General features: G+C 42.8%; 1 protein-coding gene across 4 annotated transcripts in view; it reads right to left on the minus strand.

The window, feature by feature from the left end:
• The window catches only part of DOCK8 (dedicator of cytokinesis 8), a 165,791-nt gene that overhangs the window by 67,415 nt on the left and 82,149 nt on the right, over positions 1-16,227 (minus strand). For 2 of the 4 annotated variants that reach the window (XM_079995974.1, XM_079995977.1), the window contains 7 exons: positions 15,841-16,016; positions 14,523-14,618; positions 12,811-12,906; positions 11,529-11,678; positions 8,831-8,944; positions 6,200-6,355; positions 3,991-4,119 (listed from right to left, as the gene is read on the minus strand). In XM_079995974.1, the coding sequence (XP_079852100.1) occupies positions 3,991-4,119; positions 6,200-6,355; positions 8,831-8,944; positions 11,529-11,678; positions 12,811-12,906; positions 14,523-14,618; positions 15,841-16,016 (917 nt within the window). The remainder of the gene's footprint in view (positions 1-3,990; positions 4,120-6,199; positions 6,356-8,830; positions 8,945-11,528; positions 11,679-12,810; positions 12,907-14,522; positions 14,619-15,840; positions 16,017-16,227) is intronic. The other 2 variants (XM_079995976.1, XM_079995975.1) reach the window with 2 other exon arrangements.

The following is a 16,227-nucleotide window of genomic DNA, read 5'->3' on the forward strand; positions in this document are numbered from 1 at the left end:
AAGAGGTGGCTTCGCCCTGCCGGACCTGAAACTTTACTATGAAGCATCTTGTCTCTGGTGGATAAAGGATTGGATAACACTAAAAGACAATAAGCTACTGGACTTGGAAGGGTTTGACAATAGGTTTGGCTGGCACGCCTATCTATGGTTAGGTAAGAAGAAAGCTCATAAAAGTTTTGCCAACCACATTTTCAGAGGTGCCCTTATAGAAATATGGGACAGGTACCAAAATATTTTGGAACCAAATGTACCACATTGGTTATCCCCACTGGAGGTCATGAGTGTCAAAAAGATAAACATGAGAGAGGAATGGATGACTTATGGAGACATTGTAATTAAAGAAGGGGGGAAATGGAAATTGAAGCCATATGAACAAGTTAAAAAATATGTATATGATTGGTTGCACTACTTCCAAACAAACGATATGTTTAAGAAGGATTGTAAAGAGAGGAAATATATTGAAGGAGAGTCTAGATTCCAGAAAGAAATAATTAATAATGATTATAAGGTATTGTCAAAAATGTACAAAATGTTACTGGAATGGCAAACAAAGGACGAAGAAGTTAAATCAGTTATGATACACTGGGCCAGGGATTTTGGTTATAATATACAGTTAGCAGATTGGGAGAAGGTGTGGAAGGAAAATATGAAATTCACTGCATGCATGACGATAAAGGAAAATATTATGAAAATGGTATACAGATGGTATATCACTCCCGTAAAATTAGCAAAAATGTATAAGACATGTAACAAATGTTGGAAGTGTAAAGAGAGGGAAGGGACATTTTATCATATGTGGTGGGAGTGTAAGAAAGTAAAAGGCTTCTGGGAAATGATATATAATGAGTTGAAAAGGATGTTTAAATACACGTTTGTGAAGAAACCAGAAGCTTTTTTGTTAGGAATTACAGGAAGAGAAATTAATAGAAGTGATTATAAACTTTTTCAATATGCGGTGACTGCGGCAAGAATTTTAATGGCTCAAAAATGGAAACAAGAAGAATTACCAACATTGGAAGAATGGAGACGGAAATTGATGGACTTTGCTGAACTAGATAAACTGACAGGAAAAATTAGATACCAGAAAGATCACAAGTTCACACAGGACTGGAGAAAGTTTACGATTTATCTGGAAAATATTTGTGATGAACAGACAACGCTAGTTGGATTTAAAGAGGCTTTGTGATGAGAAAGGGTATTGTGAGAGGGATAAGAGTTGTAAAGATTTATTAACTGGCAATACAATCATAAAGGAAATGTGAAATAAATATAAAATTATGAGGATTGTGGAGGGAGCGGGGGGAAGTCCAAAAGAATTTGGCATTATAGTGGATGTGAATGTGTTATTTAAATCTGTAAAAGAAAATTTTTCTAAAAAATTAATAAAAAAAAAAAAGAGAATGCAAAAATTTGTCATGTTTTTGTGATGTTTTACAGGACATGCCCAACTGTAGACTTTAAAGTTTACATAATAATTTATATGTATGGAATTTGTCTTATTTTTATTATTTTCATGCCCCATTAGCCACTGCAGCCAATTGGAGCTCTCCAGTGGGTGTTCCTGGACATTCAGGAGGTCAATCCATGCATTTACCATGAGAATCACCCATGGAAATCGGCTACTGTGCAAAATATGAAATAGGTCTTAGGTGTGTAGTTCCTGATCTGTAGTGACTCATATCCTCACAGGGCAACAAGGAAGCCAAGACTGCTTGATTCAGCTATTAGCAGTGTTGGCAGGTCTACTAGGGCAAATGGGGAACTGCCCTACCAAATGAATACCAGTTTGCATTCATCCAGCCTGCCTGCCCTTTTACTTATAACCAGTCCATGGGGCAACACTGCCAGACAGCATCCACCTCTTAGTCTTAGTTTTATTCCACATGCCTCAGAAGGGAAGATTCCCATCAGCACCAGGCAGCATAACCAATGGCCAAGGCTGGTGAAAGCTGTATTCCAGCATCATTTGGAGGGCTACAGGTTCCCCATCCCTGCTCTAGATCAATACAAATCATCTGGAGAAATCTAAGTTCAGGCACTGTACAGTGGTCCCTCTAGTTGTGGACACGATCCGTTCCGGGGTGCCATTCGCACCCCGAAAAGTCTGCAACTAGATCGGTGCTTCTGCGCAAGTGCGGAGCGTGATAGAGCTCTTCCACGCATGTGCGAAGCGTGCAGAACGCTTCTGCGTGTGCGGCGAAACCCAGAAGTATACACTTCTGGGTTTGCTGTGCTTGCAACCTGAAAAGCTGCAACTTGAAGCGAACGCAACAAGAGGCATGACTGTACAGGGAGGCATTCTTAAATGTAAAAGGAGATGGTGTCCTTACTTAGCAGAAAGAGTTGCCTTGAATTGCTACTTTCCTATCTCTAACCCTGCTGAACAGGGAACCAAGCAAAGGGCCAGAGTAGCTGGGGCAACCCTATCAGATGGGCAAGGTACAAATAATAAAATTGTTGTTGTTGTTGTTATGGAGACTTAGGGGATCTTAAGACTATCTACCCATGGAAGCTCAGTTTACTTGGCTGTAGGGCAGAACAAAATCTGAGGCCTGGTTTTGGTCTAGTCTAATCACTACAAAAGGAGAGAACCATACACTCGTTGGGAAAGAAGTATCTTCTGCCAGTTATTGTCTGGGGGGGCGTTGTACAATACCAAGCATATGAGGAAATGGTATTGCACAAGAATCGTCACGGCTAGGCCAGTAGAATGAAGGTGAAGGTCCATTTGGGTGAATAAACTTTACCAAAACATCTCCCACATCTTGATTAATCTCTGATATCATTCCAAAGTACCAAAAATGATCATACTTGATGGAAGAAAAAATGAAAAACTTACAGGTGATACCAAGGCTACAGCAAAGAAGCTGAGGAGCATTGAACTTGTAACGTAATCAACTGTGATAATAGTATAATCTGTTATGGTAATTTTTTACTTTAGTTTAATTGTTGTCCTTATTGTTATTAACACATCTGCTGTCATAAAACTGCCTCATTGTGAATTGCACCTCAATATGTTTAACATAAATGTTAAAAAGTGTCCATGCATCTATTATTTCAAGATGGCATGCAAACATCATTCCCCCCCCCCCCCAAGATAGACATGTCTTTGTATGCAATAATATTCTGAAAAACAAATTGGGGATCATGTAATGTTGCATAATTGAATATAATGCATAATTTTAAATTCTTTTAATCTTTCTCTTGCTAGGTTTTATTACCTTACTTGTCAGCATTTAAAGTTTCTGACCGATTTTTTATTATTGTTATTTCACAATATAGCCAATTTTCGTAATTCTCTAAAAATATTTTATTACATTTCCATTTTATATATTCAAATACAATCAAATTATTCCTTCTATTAATTTTTTGCTCATTTGATGGAGGGAAGCTTAGCGACTTCCCTCCATCCCACCCATGGCTTTCAAAATATATCCTCGCATTTATACATTTTTTGAATCTACACTTTCTTTTTAAATTTAGCTCAATCTTTAAATAAAAGTAAAAAGGTATTATTGTAAACATTACAAGACTTTTTACAACACTGCTAGATTTGTTAATTGATTACAATTATCCTTTAAACATTGCGTAAATTTACTCCAGTCATCAATTTTCATAATTTTAAATACCACAAAACAAAAAACAAATCTGCACTTTCAGAAAAAAACAAACCTATAATAACCAATATTATTTTAAATTTTAAGATGAACAACTTTGTTTCATTAATTTTTTTCTATCACAGCTATGGATTGTAATGAAGGAGGTGAGGACAGGTGACCCCACCTAGGCCCGAAGTCACCCCAGGCCTCAAAACCAAATTTCCCCTTTCTCTCTTCTAAAATCCACAGCTTCAGCTTCTCTCTGCTTTCTCACAAGATGCTGCTACATAAGCAAACCATTATTTTTATCAGTACAAGAAAGCTTCAAAGCTAATGAGTGGCTCTGTCAATGCCAAGCAGAAGCAGGCATGAGAACTGAGTCTTGTCTCACCCACTTGCAACAAATTTCGGACACGCTGACACACAGGCTTCTTAACCCCCCTTTTTCCTGGGAAGGGTGCCAGGAGTCCCAAGACAGGAGTTTCTGTTCATGCTCAGGAAAACTCATGAGGCAGGGCTCCTGAGGAGGGGGAGAAAGGGGAGGGAACTGGAGGGAATATATACTCTGTGCAATGGCTGTAAAACTTGTGCTAAGCTTGTGAATTATCACGCTTGCTCCTTCTACCAGCCCGGATGGTAGCAATAAAGCTCTTTCTCTGAAATTAATCCTTGAGTGTCTGTTTGACTCCCACTTCCCTTCCCGGGCGCAATGCTCTTCCCACCCGAAGGCAAAGCCTGAAAAGGCTACAGTACGAAAGTTGTACCCAGTAGCCATTTTCCCCACATGATGTCTAAAAAACGTAAAATTTTGTTACAATACATTAAAAAACCCATAAATTTCATTCTTTGTCGAGAAATAGCATGTCTTTGCAATAATTTTCACCATCAAAAAACTTTTGATTTCATCATGCCCACGTGCTGAAAATTCAGGTTTTCTAAACCTAGTTTTCCCACCAAAAAACCTACATTTATAATTTTTTAAGGCATTTATAAAATCTTTTGAGTTCTGGTGAACTTTTTCCTGAAATTCTCAGCATGTTATTGAGCTTTGCATAAAATTTCAAAGAGATCTGATCATTGGTTATGGAGAAAAAAATAAAATGTACACAAGGCCGAGGATCTCAAGAGGGACAGAAACACAGATTCCAAGAAAGTTTGAAGTGCTATAAAATTTAAACTGTTTGAGAAAGAGGGGAAAAATTTAAGGGGGTTTCTTTCAACCATAAGGGAAGGGCATACACCAAGTTTCATTAAAATCCGAGATGGTGGGTGGCATGACCGCGTTGAACTGACGTAGAATGACCGGGCAGTTCTAGAACTGGTAACAGCTCTCCTGCTTGAAAAGCTACAGAACTTGCATTTCAGACAAGGCTAAACCGTGAAACCTTTTTATTCTCTGCACAAATCAGTAGTGGCCAGTGGGGGAGGGCAGCACCACATCTGGCCTCTTGTCACTGGGGGAGGGATGAGTGTTGGAGAGGTTGGGACTGTGAGCAGAGTTGTAGCTAGCTGCTCCAGCACCTGGAGTGGCAGGGGGCGGGGCGATCCGCCCACGGGGGCACTGTAGTCTGCCCAGGGGGGTGGCGCGGAGACCTAGCCATGGAGTTTGCCTGGTGGGTGCAAGCCCCACGCTGCTGTTTTGGGCAGCACGGGGCCCGAGCCACTGTATCACTCCCAGGAGAGACGCGTGACTTGGGCGCACTGCAGGCCAGGCCCCGCGGTAAGTGCTGCCACCCGCGGTGCGCCATTTTGTCACCCCCCTCAAGGATGACACCCAGGGTGGGCCGCACCCCCTATGGACCTGGCTGTGAGGGAACAAAAATGGAGCCATTCTGGTGCTCCTGCCAGAACACATGAGCAGCCCCAAACCTCTCCACCATCTCTCCCTCTCCTGGTATGTGGCAGTGACTACATGAACAGAAATGTAGAGCTGTGGCTTCACCAATTGAGCCATTTCTGCTAAGAATGAACCAATAAAAACAACGTGACAAGCTGACCACCTGTTTACCATTATAGTATTGCCTGCCACCCCAATCACCAAGCAGTGTGAGATTCCAGGGCTTCCAGGCACTCACCCAGGGTTTGTGTTTCCTTTGGAAATGAGGCACGGTGGTGACTGTGGTGTCTTTATGATATATGGTTTATTTACACACATATACCTATGATGGCTATGATGGCTATGATGGCCTATGATGGCTCACAACATTAACACCCCAAAAGGGTCTTGTTTCTCCCATAGCTCAAGCCTTGGATTCAAACAGACTATTTCTTCGGTTTGCTGCTTTACTTCTAGGTCATATCACTACTAACTCTACTCCAGACTCTGACCTTATCTGCTAAGGGAGGTGCCGCCCCCATTTGCCATCTTGCACCAACCCCCCCTTAATGGATCCCAGGCTATCACCCAGGCTATAACCTTACCAGGAGATTACCCTGGCTATTCCAAGAATTAGAATCCTTGGTTAAATTCTAACACTTGCTGGATACCGGAATTAGAAGAGTCTAGCACACAGCTTAACACCCCAAATTCATAACACTACCCAGTAGATGTTTACTCATACTTTCATCACACATAGCAAACTATAGGAGTGGGTACTTACCTGAGATGACAGAGAAGGAGAGGGAGATGTTGGAGCAGATCCTGAAGTCATAAAGAAGAGATTCAAATTGAGGTAATGTTCATGACTGCAGAGAATTTGGAGAAACTCCAGCCTCATGGAAATCAGTGTTGGAAGAGTATTAAGTTTATTTGACAACTGAAAAAAATTTACAAAGGAAAACATGACTAGAGTGAATAATTGTATACAGAAAGAAATACCCTGCCTCACTTTAGAATCACTTTTTGTTTAATAAAAATAATGAAGGAGCATCAAATACTGTAAACTGCTCCTTTTAATACTTGCATCTTGTAAGTTTCCATCCATTAGAATCTAATGGTTTGATGTTCTTTGCTAGCAAGAATGTTTTATCACTTGACTGACTTTCCACTAATGCAATGCTTTAGCAAATTTGTCTGGAAAGTAGTTTCCTTGCTTGTGAAATTAAAAATAACACTTGCAATTGTTACCAACAGCAAAGTAAACACATAGAGTCCAAAGGCCCTTCACACAAGTGCATTAAACCAGCAAACTTTAAAGTGTTTTTCATCCACTTTATTTTGGATACAGGAAGTTGATGAGAGAACTTTAGCTTTCTTTGCACAAAAGTATAAAAACAAAATACCATATTTTTCCATGTATAAGACACCCCATGCATAAGATGACCCCTATTTTTTTGAATCCCAAATTAAGAAATCAATATTTTAAATTAGGGTTGCCAAAACCATGAATGACATTGTAACTTACAAGCAGATGGAAATCTGTAGCATTGAAAGGGGCAAGGAGGCATGTGGAAGAGAAAGCCTGCAGAGGACTGGCAGGAGGCCCCCTCCAGCCTGCTCCCCTATCCCCCAAAAGTCCCTAGCCCAGCGAGGGTGAGAGGAGTCTCTCACTGCCAGGGCCATCTTAAGCATATCCAGCACCTGGTGCAAAGATCCCTCCGGCGCCACCCCCCTTTCCCAGAGTTGTCGACCTTTTCCCAAGCCTCTGCAGGGATCGCTTTCCTCCTGCAGAGGCTTGGGAAGGAAGCTGCACACCCGCCAGCCAAAATGTTGACGGGGCACAGCTGGCGGGTGTGCAGGGAAAGGGGAGGCCGCTGGAAAAGCCGCACAGCTCCCCCACTCACTGAGAGGCCAGTGCTCTGGCGCAACGAGCCAGTAAGCCCAATAGGAAAGAAGGCTCTGCTCAGTGCCGCCTTGCCCAGGGGGGCCTGTGGTCCCTGAACTACTCCAGAGTAAGCACATGGTGCGTGAGAGGAGAGGCAGGGCTCTCCAAGGTGGGGAGGTTGGGCGAGGACAGCAACACCGCCACGCAGCTCTGGGGAGGGTGACCTGAAGGAAAGGCAGTGAAGGGTTGGAGGCATTCTTGTGTGTGTCCTGAGGGAAGGGGGCTGGGACTCGGCAGAGGGATCGCGCTCGCTTACATTCAAATCTGGCTGGCTGATGAGAGCGGCAGCAGCAACAGCAGCAGTGCTTGGGCTGGTGCCGGATTTTGCTGTGAGTTGTTTTTTACTCCTCCACCTGCTGCTGCTGCTGCTGCCTGATGCTTGAATGGTGGAGCTGAGCGCTTCACTGCTGCCACAGCTGCAGCAGCAGAACAAACAGTAACAGCTACTGAGAGAGAGGCTTGCAGGGCCCTGCCACTGGAGGAGCTCAGCCTGAGATAGCCATGTCCTGGGGACCATCAGTGACAGCGGCAGCAGGTTCTTGAGCTTTTTTTCGCCGATTGCTCTTCAAGTTGTTAAGTTTTTTTTTGTCCAAGCAGACAACCTGCCCAAGCCAAAAGTCTGAGTATAAGACTACCATCCGTGTATACCATGGGTAGGCAAACTAAGGCCCGGGGGCCGGATCCAGCCCAATTGCCTTCTAAATCCGGCCCACGGACTGTCTGGGAATCAGTGTGTTTTTACATGTGTAGAATGTGTGCTTTTATTTAAAAAGCATCTCTGGATTATTTGTGGGGCATAGAAATTCGTTCATTCCCACCCCCCAAAAAAATATAGTCCGGCCCCCCCACAAGGTCTGAGGGACAGTGGACTGGTCCCCATGCTGAAAAAGTTTGCTGACCCCTGGTGTATACAGTATGTGGCTCAATGACAAAGGTCTAAGAACTAAGCTCTATCAGTGTCAGAGTGGGGGAAAAGACTCATCTCCTAACAGATTCTGGCAGGAGCTGCTCTCTGCTTGACACCACCCCACTGGACTAAAAGTTGATTCAGACATTCAGGAAGACCATGCCCTCATAACACAGTCCTCATGGGTCTGTATACTAGTCCAGAAGCCCCCCGGATGTTCACTTGTTCAGACACCCCACCTCTCTTCACAGATGGCTTTTTGACCAGGAAGCCTAACAAGAAGCCTTCTGCCAAACGAATTAGCATCGCCTGTGCAAGATGACTGTGATGTTGCATTGCGTTCGAGGAACTGATTCTCCTGCCCTAATAAGCTAATAGGGCTTATTAGCTGGAACTGTCCCAGCCGTATAATTAAAACAGAAGTTAATTATATGAAGGAATGAACTGAAGCTAACGTTGCCATCTAGGCACACTAGGGAGGGCACACTATTCCTACTGAACATGGTGGGGCTTCCTTGGATGGTGCTCCATGTTCTGGTGGAGGTTTCAGTCAGGCCTACCTGATTGCAGTAGTGTTTGATGAGGTTAAAGACAAATCCACGATCCATGAGAGATAGAAGATCATACAGGAAAAATGCTAGGCTAATGTTGATCTTTTCTGCTTGTTCACTTTCCTTTAAAATAACAATTAAAATATGTTACTACACTTAAAATTAGCTCTCTTTTTACACATATTTTGAAGGGGGAAACTTATAAAATAACCAGAGGACTTTTCAGGTCATTGTTTATGTGAGTGCCCTCTTGACCAGCCACTCAAGTTTGTCAAGCACCTGGAAAGCCACATAACATGAGTGCCATGCAGCTAATAGCCCAGAAACAACCACTTTTACAGGCATGGAAGAAACTTAATATTAGCATTTGTAAATGAAAATGGCAATGTGTCATTTAAGGCTCATTCTGCATTGAATTAATCATGATAATACTTGTAACACGTAACACAAAGTGCAAAAACCTGTTTGGCAATCTAAAGCTTGACTGATTTTAATAGAAGGCATTGGCCAGCCTTAGCATTAAGCAGTATGAGGATGAGTTTGAAAGTCATAAAAGGGCAGTATTTGTTCCTTGTTTAACATACTACTATTTTTCTTTTACTGCCAGAGAGCACTTGTCTGATTTTCTGCCTCATGTCAAAATAACTTGGCCAGCCTTGAGTACAATGAACCTTGACCTGTGAAGGTGTGGGTGGTGAGGAAAATGTCATTTTCTGTTCAACCTGAGCTAGTAAAATGCATTGGGCCACCTCTGAAGTAATAAATCTCAATGGTGTTATAAAATCCATGGCTTTTCTAATCTTTATATAATTTATTATCCACCCTTCAATAAAATTAATCCTGGTGTCTTATAAAATTCAAATATCAAAATCACCATAAAATAAAAAATTATTTTGAAGCCCTGGAACTTTGCCACTTTAGGGCTCTTTTGGAAAACTAATTATGCAGAAAATCTGTATAAGACCATATCAAATTTGTTGCTGTTACATTTTTTGAAGCCTGCAAGAATAGAAAGTTCTTAACCTGGCTGCCTTATATAATAATTAGTTCTTGTTAAGTTGTGGGCGAACATAGCAGACGACACAGCGATTTCTCCAGAGTAGCTCTTTACTTGCAAGCTGGACAGAACTGAACAGCAAACAGCTCAACCGGCCTGCTTTTATAGGCAGCCGGCTGTCAACATTGTAGCAACAACAAGGACTCTCCTCCCTGAAAGAGAGGGGAGTGGTTGTGGGCGGGAGCCCAAACACCGTTGCCCCCTGCCTCCAGCTCACCTGGCTGGCGCTCACGCCCCCCCCCAGTGGCCGTCCAACCAGGTGCCATGGGGGGGCGTGTCCAGCAGCCTTTATGCTGCAGCGCCAGCCTCTCCCCGGCCTCAGTTCTCGTTGTCGTCCTGTGCGAGTCACCCACCCTCCATTCCCTTTGAGTTAGGGCTTAGGTCATTGGCCTTGCTATGGACCTTAGGTTGGTTGCCCCGGTTGCCCGGGGGGCCTGGTAGGAGTTTTTCCATTTGGCATTAGGCTTTTTGGTTTTTTTGCCTACCTCGTAGCAATCGTCACAACTTTTTGTGGTACTGGTGGGTAGGTTAGGCATTGGAATAATGTGTTGTGGTGTGTCAAAGTGCTAGGTGTGGCCATCGCCTATGCCTTCAATTTTTAGGGGTATTCTGTTAAAGGAATCTGGCGGTCGTGTATTCTGCCCGAAGCCTGCTTGGCGGGAGGCCATGGCACGACCCTCGGTGACATCAGGGGTGAGCCTATAGTTGGATTAGCATCAACAGGTGATGAACCCCTGGTGAATAAACCCACTTGTTTCGCGATCCAATGCCTAAGCCAATACCTTTTCATTGCTGTAATCAATAAAGTTGTGGCCTTTTCTAGCCCATTAACCTTATATCACGTGTCCCTGTGTCTTCATTTCACTTCGCGGGGGTCGGGTCCTCGAACCACAACCCAGAGTTTCCCGCCTAAAATAACTGACGTAGACCTGAGTGAAAACTATCTACAGACCTGAGTGAAAACTATATACCGTATCCCCCTGCTGGCCCAGGGTGAAACTTCACTACTTAACAGTTCCCATAGTGAAAAAGGTAAAGGTAAAGGACCCCGGGACAGTTAAATCCAGTCAAAGGCGACCATGGGGTGTGGCACTCCTCTCGCTTCAAGACAGTCGGCGTTTGTCCACAGACAGCTTTCCAGGTCACTTGGCCAGCAGGACTAAACCACATCTGGTGCAATGGGACACTGACGGAAGCCAGAGCACATGGAAATGCCATTTACGTTTAATGATTAGGTCCCATGGTATGTTCTGAAGACACATGAAGCCACCATCTTGCTACAGCCAAGTAGGTCTGCCCAGCACCTGAGATACCACCTTGGGTTTCATGACAGAAGAAAAGCAGGATGTAAATGTAAGAAAATGAATATATTTTAAAATACCTTTGTTGGTCTGCTCACATAGCAGTATAAAAGAACATAAATCAGAGTATAATAGTTGGAGGGAACATATTCAAAAGTTATTCACAAAACAAATACCTTGGAATGCAATTTATTGGTGTTCAAACCATTTCTACCAAATTTCAGAATGTCTTTCTGTCTTATCGATAGAGTAGAGAAAGCAGATAAAGGGAAGTTTTTCAATTGCTCTGCCTTTTATAATACTAGAGCCAGTAGTCATCCAATTAAGCTGATTAATGGGAGAAAATTACCTTCTGAGGTTTGACTAAAAGTGCTGCAATCTCTGAGGTGACCACATTCACTATAGTGGTGATGTCATCCTTGAAGCGATTGGAAAATCTACTTCGGCGGGGCGTGTCCTGTTTGTTCATGTTATCAACATACTGAGCCATGCTCTTGATCTTTAAAAGAATAGGCACTGTTTAATAAATGTGTGGCTTTAAAATGGGGCCAAACTGGGGACTTGAGAAAATCAGCATATTCTGGAGCCCTTTAAGAAACCCTCCTCAAGCTTTTCCTGCATTCCCTGAAACCTGAGACAAAAGCCTCTAAAATCTGTACCAAAAATCTTTGCAAGGAATGTCAAGTATTCAAACATCAACTCAGAATCAATACCCAAATTTCCAGAATTCCTGCATATAATGCAATAATACACAAGCTCCCTGGCTTGAGTTAAATATAATACTGGTGGTTTTTTTAAATAAAAAAAAATCACAAAGACATCAGTGCAGGGATTCATGCAACTGGTGTCATTGACCTATATTTGTACTTCTGCCTTTGCCTGCACATGAGAGGCTTGCCGAGTGAGACAGAACTGCAATGGCAGTGGGTTACTGAGTGAGAGGAGGAAAGGGAGGTTGGGGCTTTTTTGGCACACCAGCGGCATTGCTAAGTTGACTTCACTGGTGCACCATATTAGTCCTGGCCTCCCCTGCAGTGACACAACTGCCAGGAAGCTAGCGTTGCGGCTCTGCTCCATCAGGCAAGCATCTTCTGGTGTGGCATACATCTGGCCCACAAAATCCTGGCGTGCAAACATGGTGAATGGTTTCCATATTTAAAGGTAACACTAGACACAGAGTTTTGTTTTAAAAATGAACCACACACACTTGGCATCATGTTTAAATTTATCTCCTTTTGTTTCTTGCTGTGTAAGTGATCAGCTCAGCTGAGTCAGTTTTCCTCCCTTTCACTGGCAGTCAAATCCTCACAGGTTTATCAGTGACCCAGAGTTTAAGCAGAGCCTAAAGAAGTCTCTACTATGCTGTTGGAGAAACGGTCCTGATTCCTTGAAAGCTATTCCCTCACCACAGCTCCTTCCCTGACTAAGCTGTTATCATTTATAGGTTGCCCATAATTCACACTTTCATATGATTACAGAGAAAGGCTCGATAGCTGCGAGGGCCAAGGAACCATGCTAGGATTAAAGCATTCTTCACCTTCCTTCAATTGGGCCTCTTCAAAACCTCCAACAATGAGAATGCACTGAACTTGCCTGGTTACTGAAAACAAAGCACCGTTATAAAATCTTACCAACAATTCGAAGAAGAACCAGGCATACTTGAAGACAGATTCTCTCACGATGCCAGTGCTGACTACCATTTGAAGTGCTAACTCTTCATGGAAGTGCTACACAGTATATTAAAAACAAAACAAAAATAGGATAATCTGGTTTTCAACATTGGACATCAACACAACATAACTCAGACAGGGGTGAAGGAAGGTGTTGTGACACCCGGGGCGGGCGTCACTACGTAGGGCGCATGTGCAGCGTCGCTATGTACGACGCATGCGCCCTACGTAGTGATGCCGCACATGTGTTGTATAGCAGTTTGCTGCCGCTGCCGCTCCAGCGTCGTACGGACGGTGCCGGGATCCCTCCATCACCGCTACAGCCATGAACGGAGGCTGTGAACTGCATTGCACGCATGTGTTGTACTTAGTGGTTTGCTGCCAGCACCAGGATCCTCTGCTCGTGGCGCTAGCCGCGAATGGAGGATCCTCCACATGTGGCTGCGGCGATGCAATGGCTGCTCACACCGCTGCAAGCCCCTGCGGGGTGACTTCTTGTCACCTCCACAGAGATGGAACCCGGGGCACACTGCCCCCCCCATTGCGACGCCACTGCTCTCAGAGGGGGGAATCTAAAATGAGAGCCTTTTTTGATTAGTGCACACACATATGCATAGACTAAGATTAATGAAAACAGATAACAGGTAGATGAAAAAGCAGGTAGCTGCAACCCTAAGTAGCAGATTTGAAACAGAACAGCATGAAGGAAAACAGGACAGTGGTGATCATTAACATCTCGGGTAAAATGAATTAACAATGCCAACAAAACAAAATGCATAGATATAAATATATTAAATATAAAGTTCATTTATTGAAGGCCAAAATAATTTGGAGGTATTACAATTAATATTAGGTACATATTGCTCAATCTGCCAGAGACCTTGTGAAGGTAAAATGGCTAATGTGCAGCCAGGCTGGCCTACAAATTCAATGGACTCCAGACACCATTCTAAATCTTTAATTCCATAAAAATATATATGCACAAGGAGAATGTCACATGAAAACAATATGGGAGCCACTAGCATTATTTAAAGCAATACTGAAATCAATGTAGGCATCATTTTTTGAATAAGATATTTCAAATGTGGCTGAACATTCTGGCTGGCTGAATGCACTTGGGCATTTAGGCTTGGACACCAAAATGGGCTCATTCTTTTGATTTGCCTGGCCATACGTTGCCTCCCTTGAACACTGGGCTTCCTGCCATTCGCAGCCGCTCTCCCCGCAGCCCCCCAGGGTGATCTGCTGATAACTTCAGTCCTTTTATCATTTGCCTTTCACTCTTTTTCTGCTGCACTGGAGAAAGGTGATTGAGTATATTTCCAAGAAGGTTTTTTTTTTAATAAAAAACCACTCTGTTACAGTGTAGAGATCACTTGTTTAAGAGTAATTTTATAAATACATTGGTTTTATTTATTTTTTCAATTTCATATGCTACTATTCTGGTCCAAATGTACCCTTAAATTAATTTATCCAAAGATGATTGGCTTAGGTGTTCAGTTACTGATCACCTGTATCTCTGCGGAATGGTTCATCTGTCTGCCCGATACAACCCTCCTTGCAAAGGGTTCATCCTCCACACCTTCCTTTTTCTTCACAGGAATATTTATTGCCAAAACTGGTGTACTTGCAGACCTCATCAGTGACTGGTGTTGCATTATGTGGCAGGCTACCTTTTTATTGGACGGTCGAGGGCTTCCACAGGGGCTTGACATATCACTGGTGGGCTCACTATAGCAAGACATCCGGTTAAAGCTCCGATCTGCAACCTGGATAAAAGCACCAGAAGCCATATATAAAACGAAATGAATGAATGCCTGAGCATACACAGTCTTACCAAATAAAGACATGGTGACTTTTTAATGGTGACTGCTTGGCAACTTTGCTTACACTGGAAGAATAAACCTGGTTTAACCTTACACAGGTGGCATATGGTATACTAGATTTCTGACAAATTGTTCTGGCAGAGAAATTAAGTGGCCAAATAAAGGAGGCAAGAGGACGTGCTGACAATTTTGGAATGGAGTACTTTGTTTCATTTCTAATGTTAATACAGCAGATCCCCCAATAGAGCCACCTTCGACTCATGGATTTCTCTGGAGGGACACACAGAATTAAATCAACCGGATATTATATATCACAATGTTGTATCCAATAGTACTTCAGTTGGTTATGGTTGTTTATGTGTTGTATGTTTTATGAAAACTGAATAAAATACAAATATTTAAAAAGAAAGAGAACATGAACACCATTACCCATGGCGGAGTGTGCAAGTGTTGCTATATACTCAGTAAATTAAACAATGCAAATACACAACTGGCCTCATATGTTTCAGTTTAGGACTGTATTCCCAGTTTTCATGCTGGCTCTCAATCCCATCCAGCACTGAGTGAACCTTTCTTGCATAGACTTTAGGGTCAGATTCATTTGTTATGTAGACACGACACACCTCTGGAATAAAGTAAGTTTTATCGTGGAAATAGTTGAAGTTATCTGCTTTTAATATTCAACTCTCTAACATAGGTATTTATTGCCCATTGATCCTAAACAATGCTGAAGGTACCAGAAGGGCATTAAATGAAAGTTAGTGCAGATTTTGTATTTTTGCCCTATTTTATTATGAAGTTATTTGGAACTTTTGAGGTGCATTTGGGATTTTATTCCTCTTTGGTTGTATTCTGTGATTTCCTATATTCTGCAATGCAAAGCAATGATCGTCACTGTAAAAAGCACTGGCATCCTTTGCATTACCTGCCTCAAAGCCTCAAATGAGATCAGTAAATGGCTCTAGCCATTTAGTGATGCAATAACTGTAAACTTAAGCAATATAATGCTCGCTATAACTGTTAAACAACTGCTATAATATGCTATAATATGAAGCGACTCTAGTTGCTCCAATATACTACAGCCAGACACATTTGCTACTGGGTGCAGCAACAATAAGCACCAAAAATGAAACCCATCCTGAATTTCTGCTTTCTAGCCCCTTACCTTGGAAGACATGATATTTCTGACTTCTTCATCAGTAGAAGCCTGTGTCCCAGCAATGTCTGGATTACTGCAGCTTGTTGCCCGGCTTTGCAAGAGTCGAGAGCCCACGGAGAAAGCTGTGGTACGGCCATAAGTGTAATAACGAGATTCAGCCAGGTTAGTGCTGCCTGTTGCACCTGCCAGGAGTAAAACATTATTGTAGCCCATGTCCTTTCAGCCTTTGCTCCTAACTCAAGTGGTGATGCTCATCCATGTGCTATCCAGCACCTCATCTGATACCCTGGCTCTCTAGGCAGCCTCTTCTGTCTCCCACACATGGGAGGGGGAGGATTGGAAGGCCACTGCAGATGTACATATACTTTTATGTCATTCTTCTGTGCTTATAAT

Source organism: Podarcis cretensis (assembly GCF_951804945.1).
Source record: "Podarcis cretensis genome assembly, chromosome: 11".
Taxonomy (NCBI): domain Eukaryota; kingdom Metazoa; phylum Chordata; class Lepidosauria; order Squamata; family Lacertidae; genus Podarcis; species Podarcis cretensis.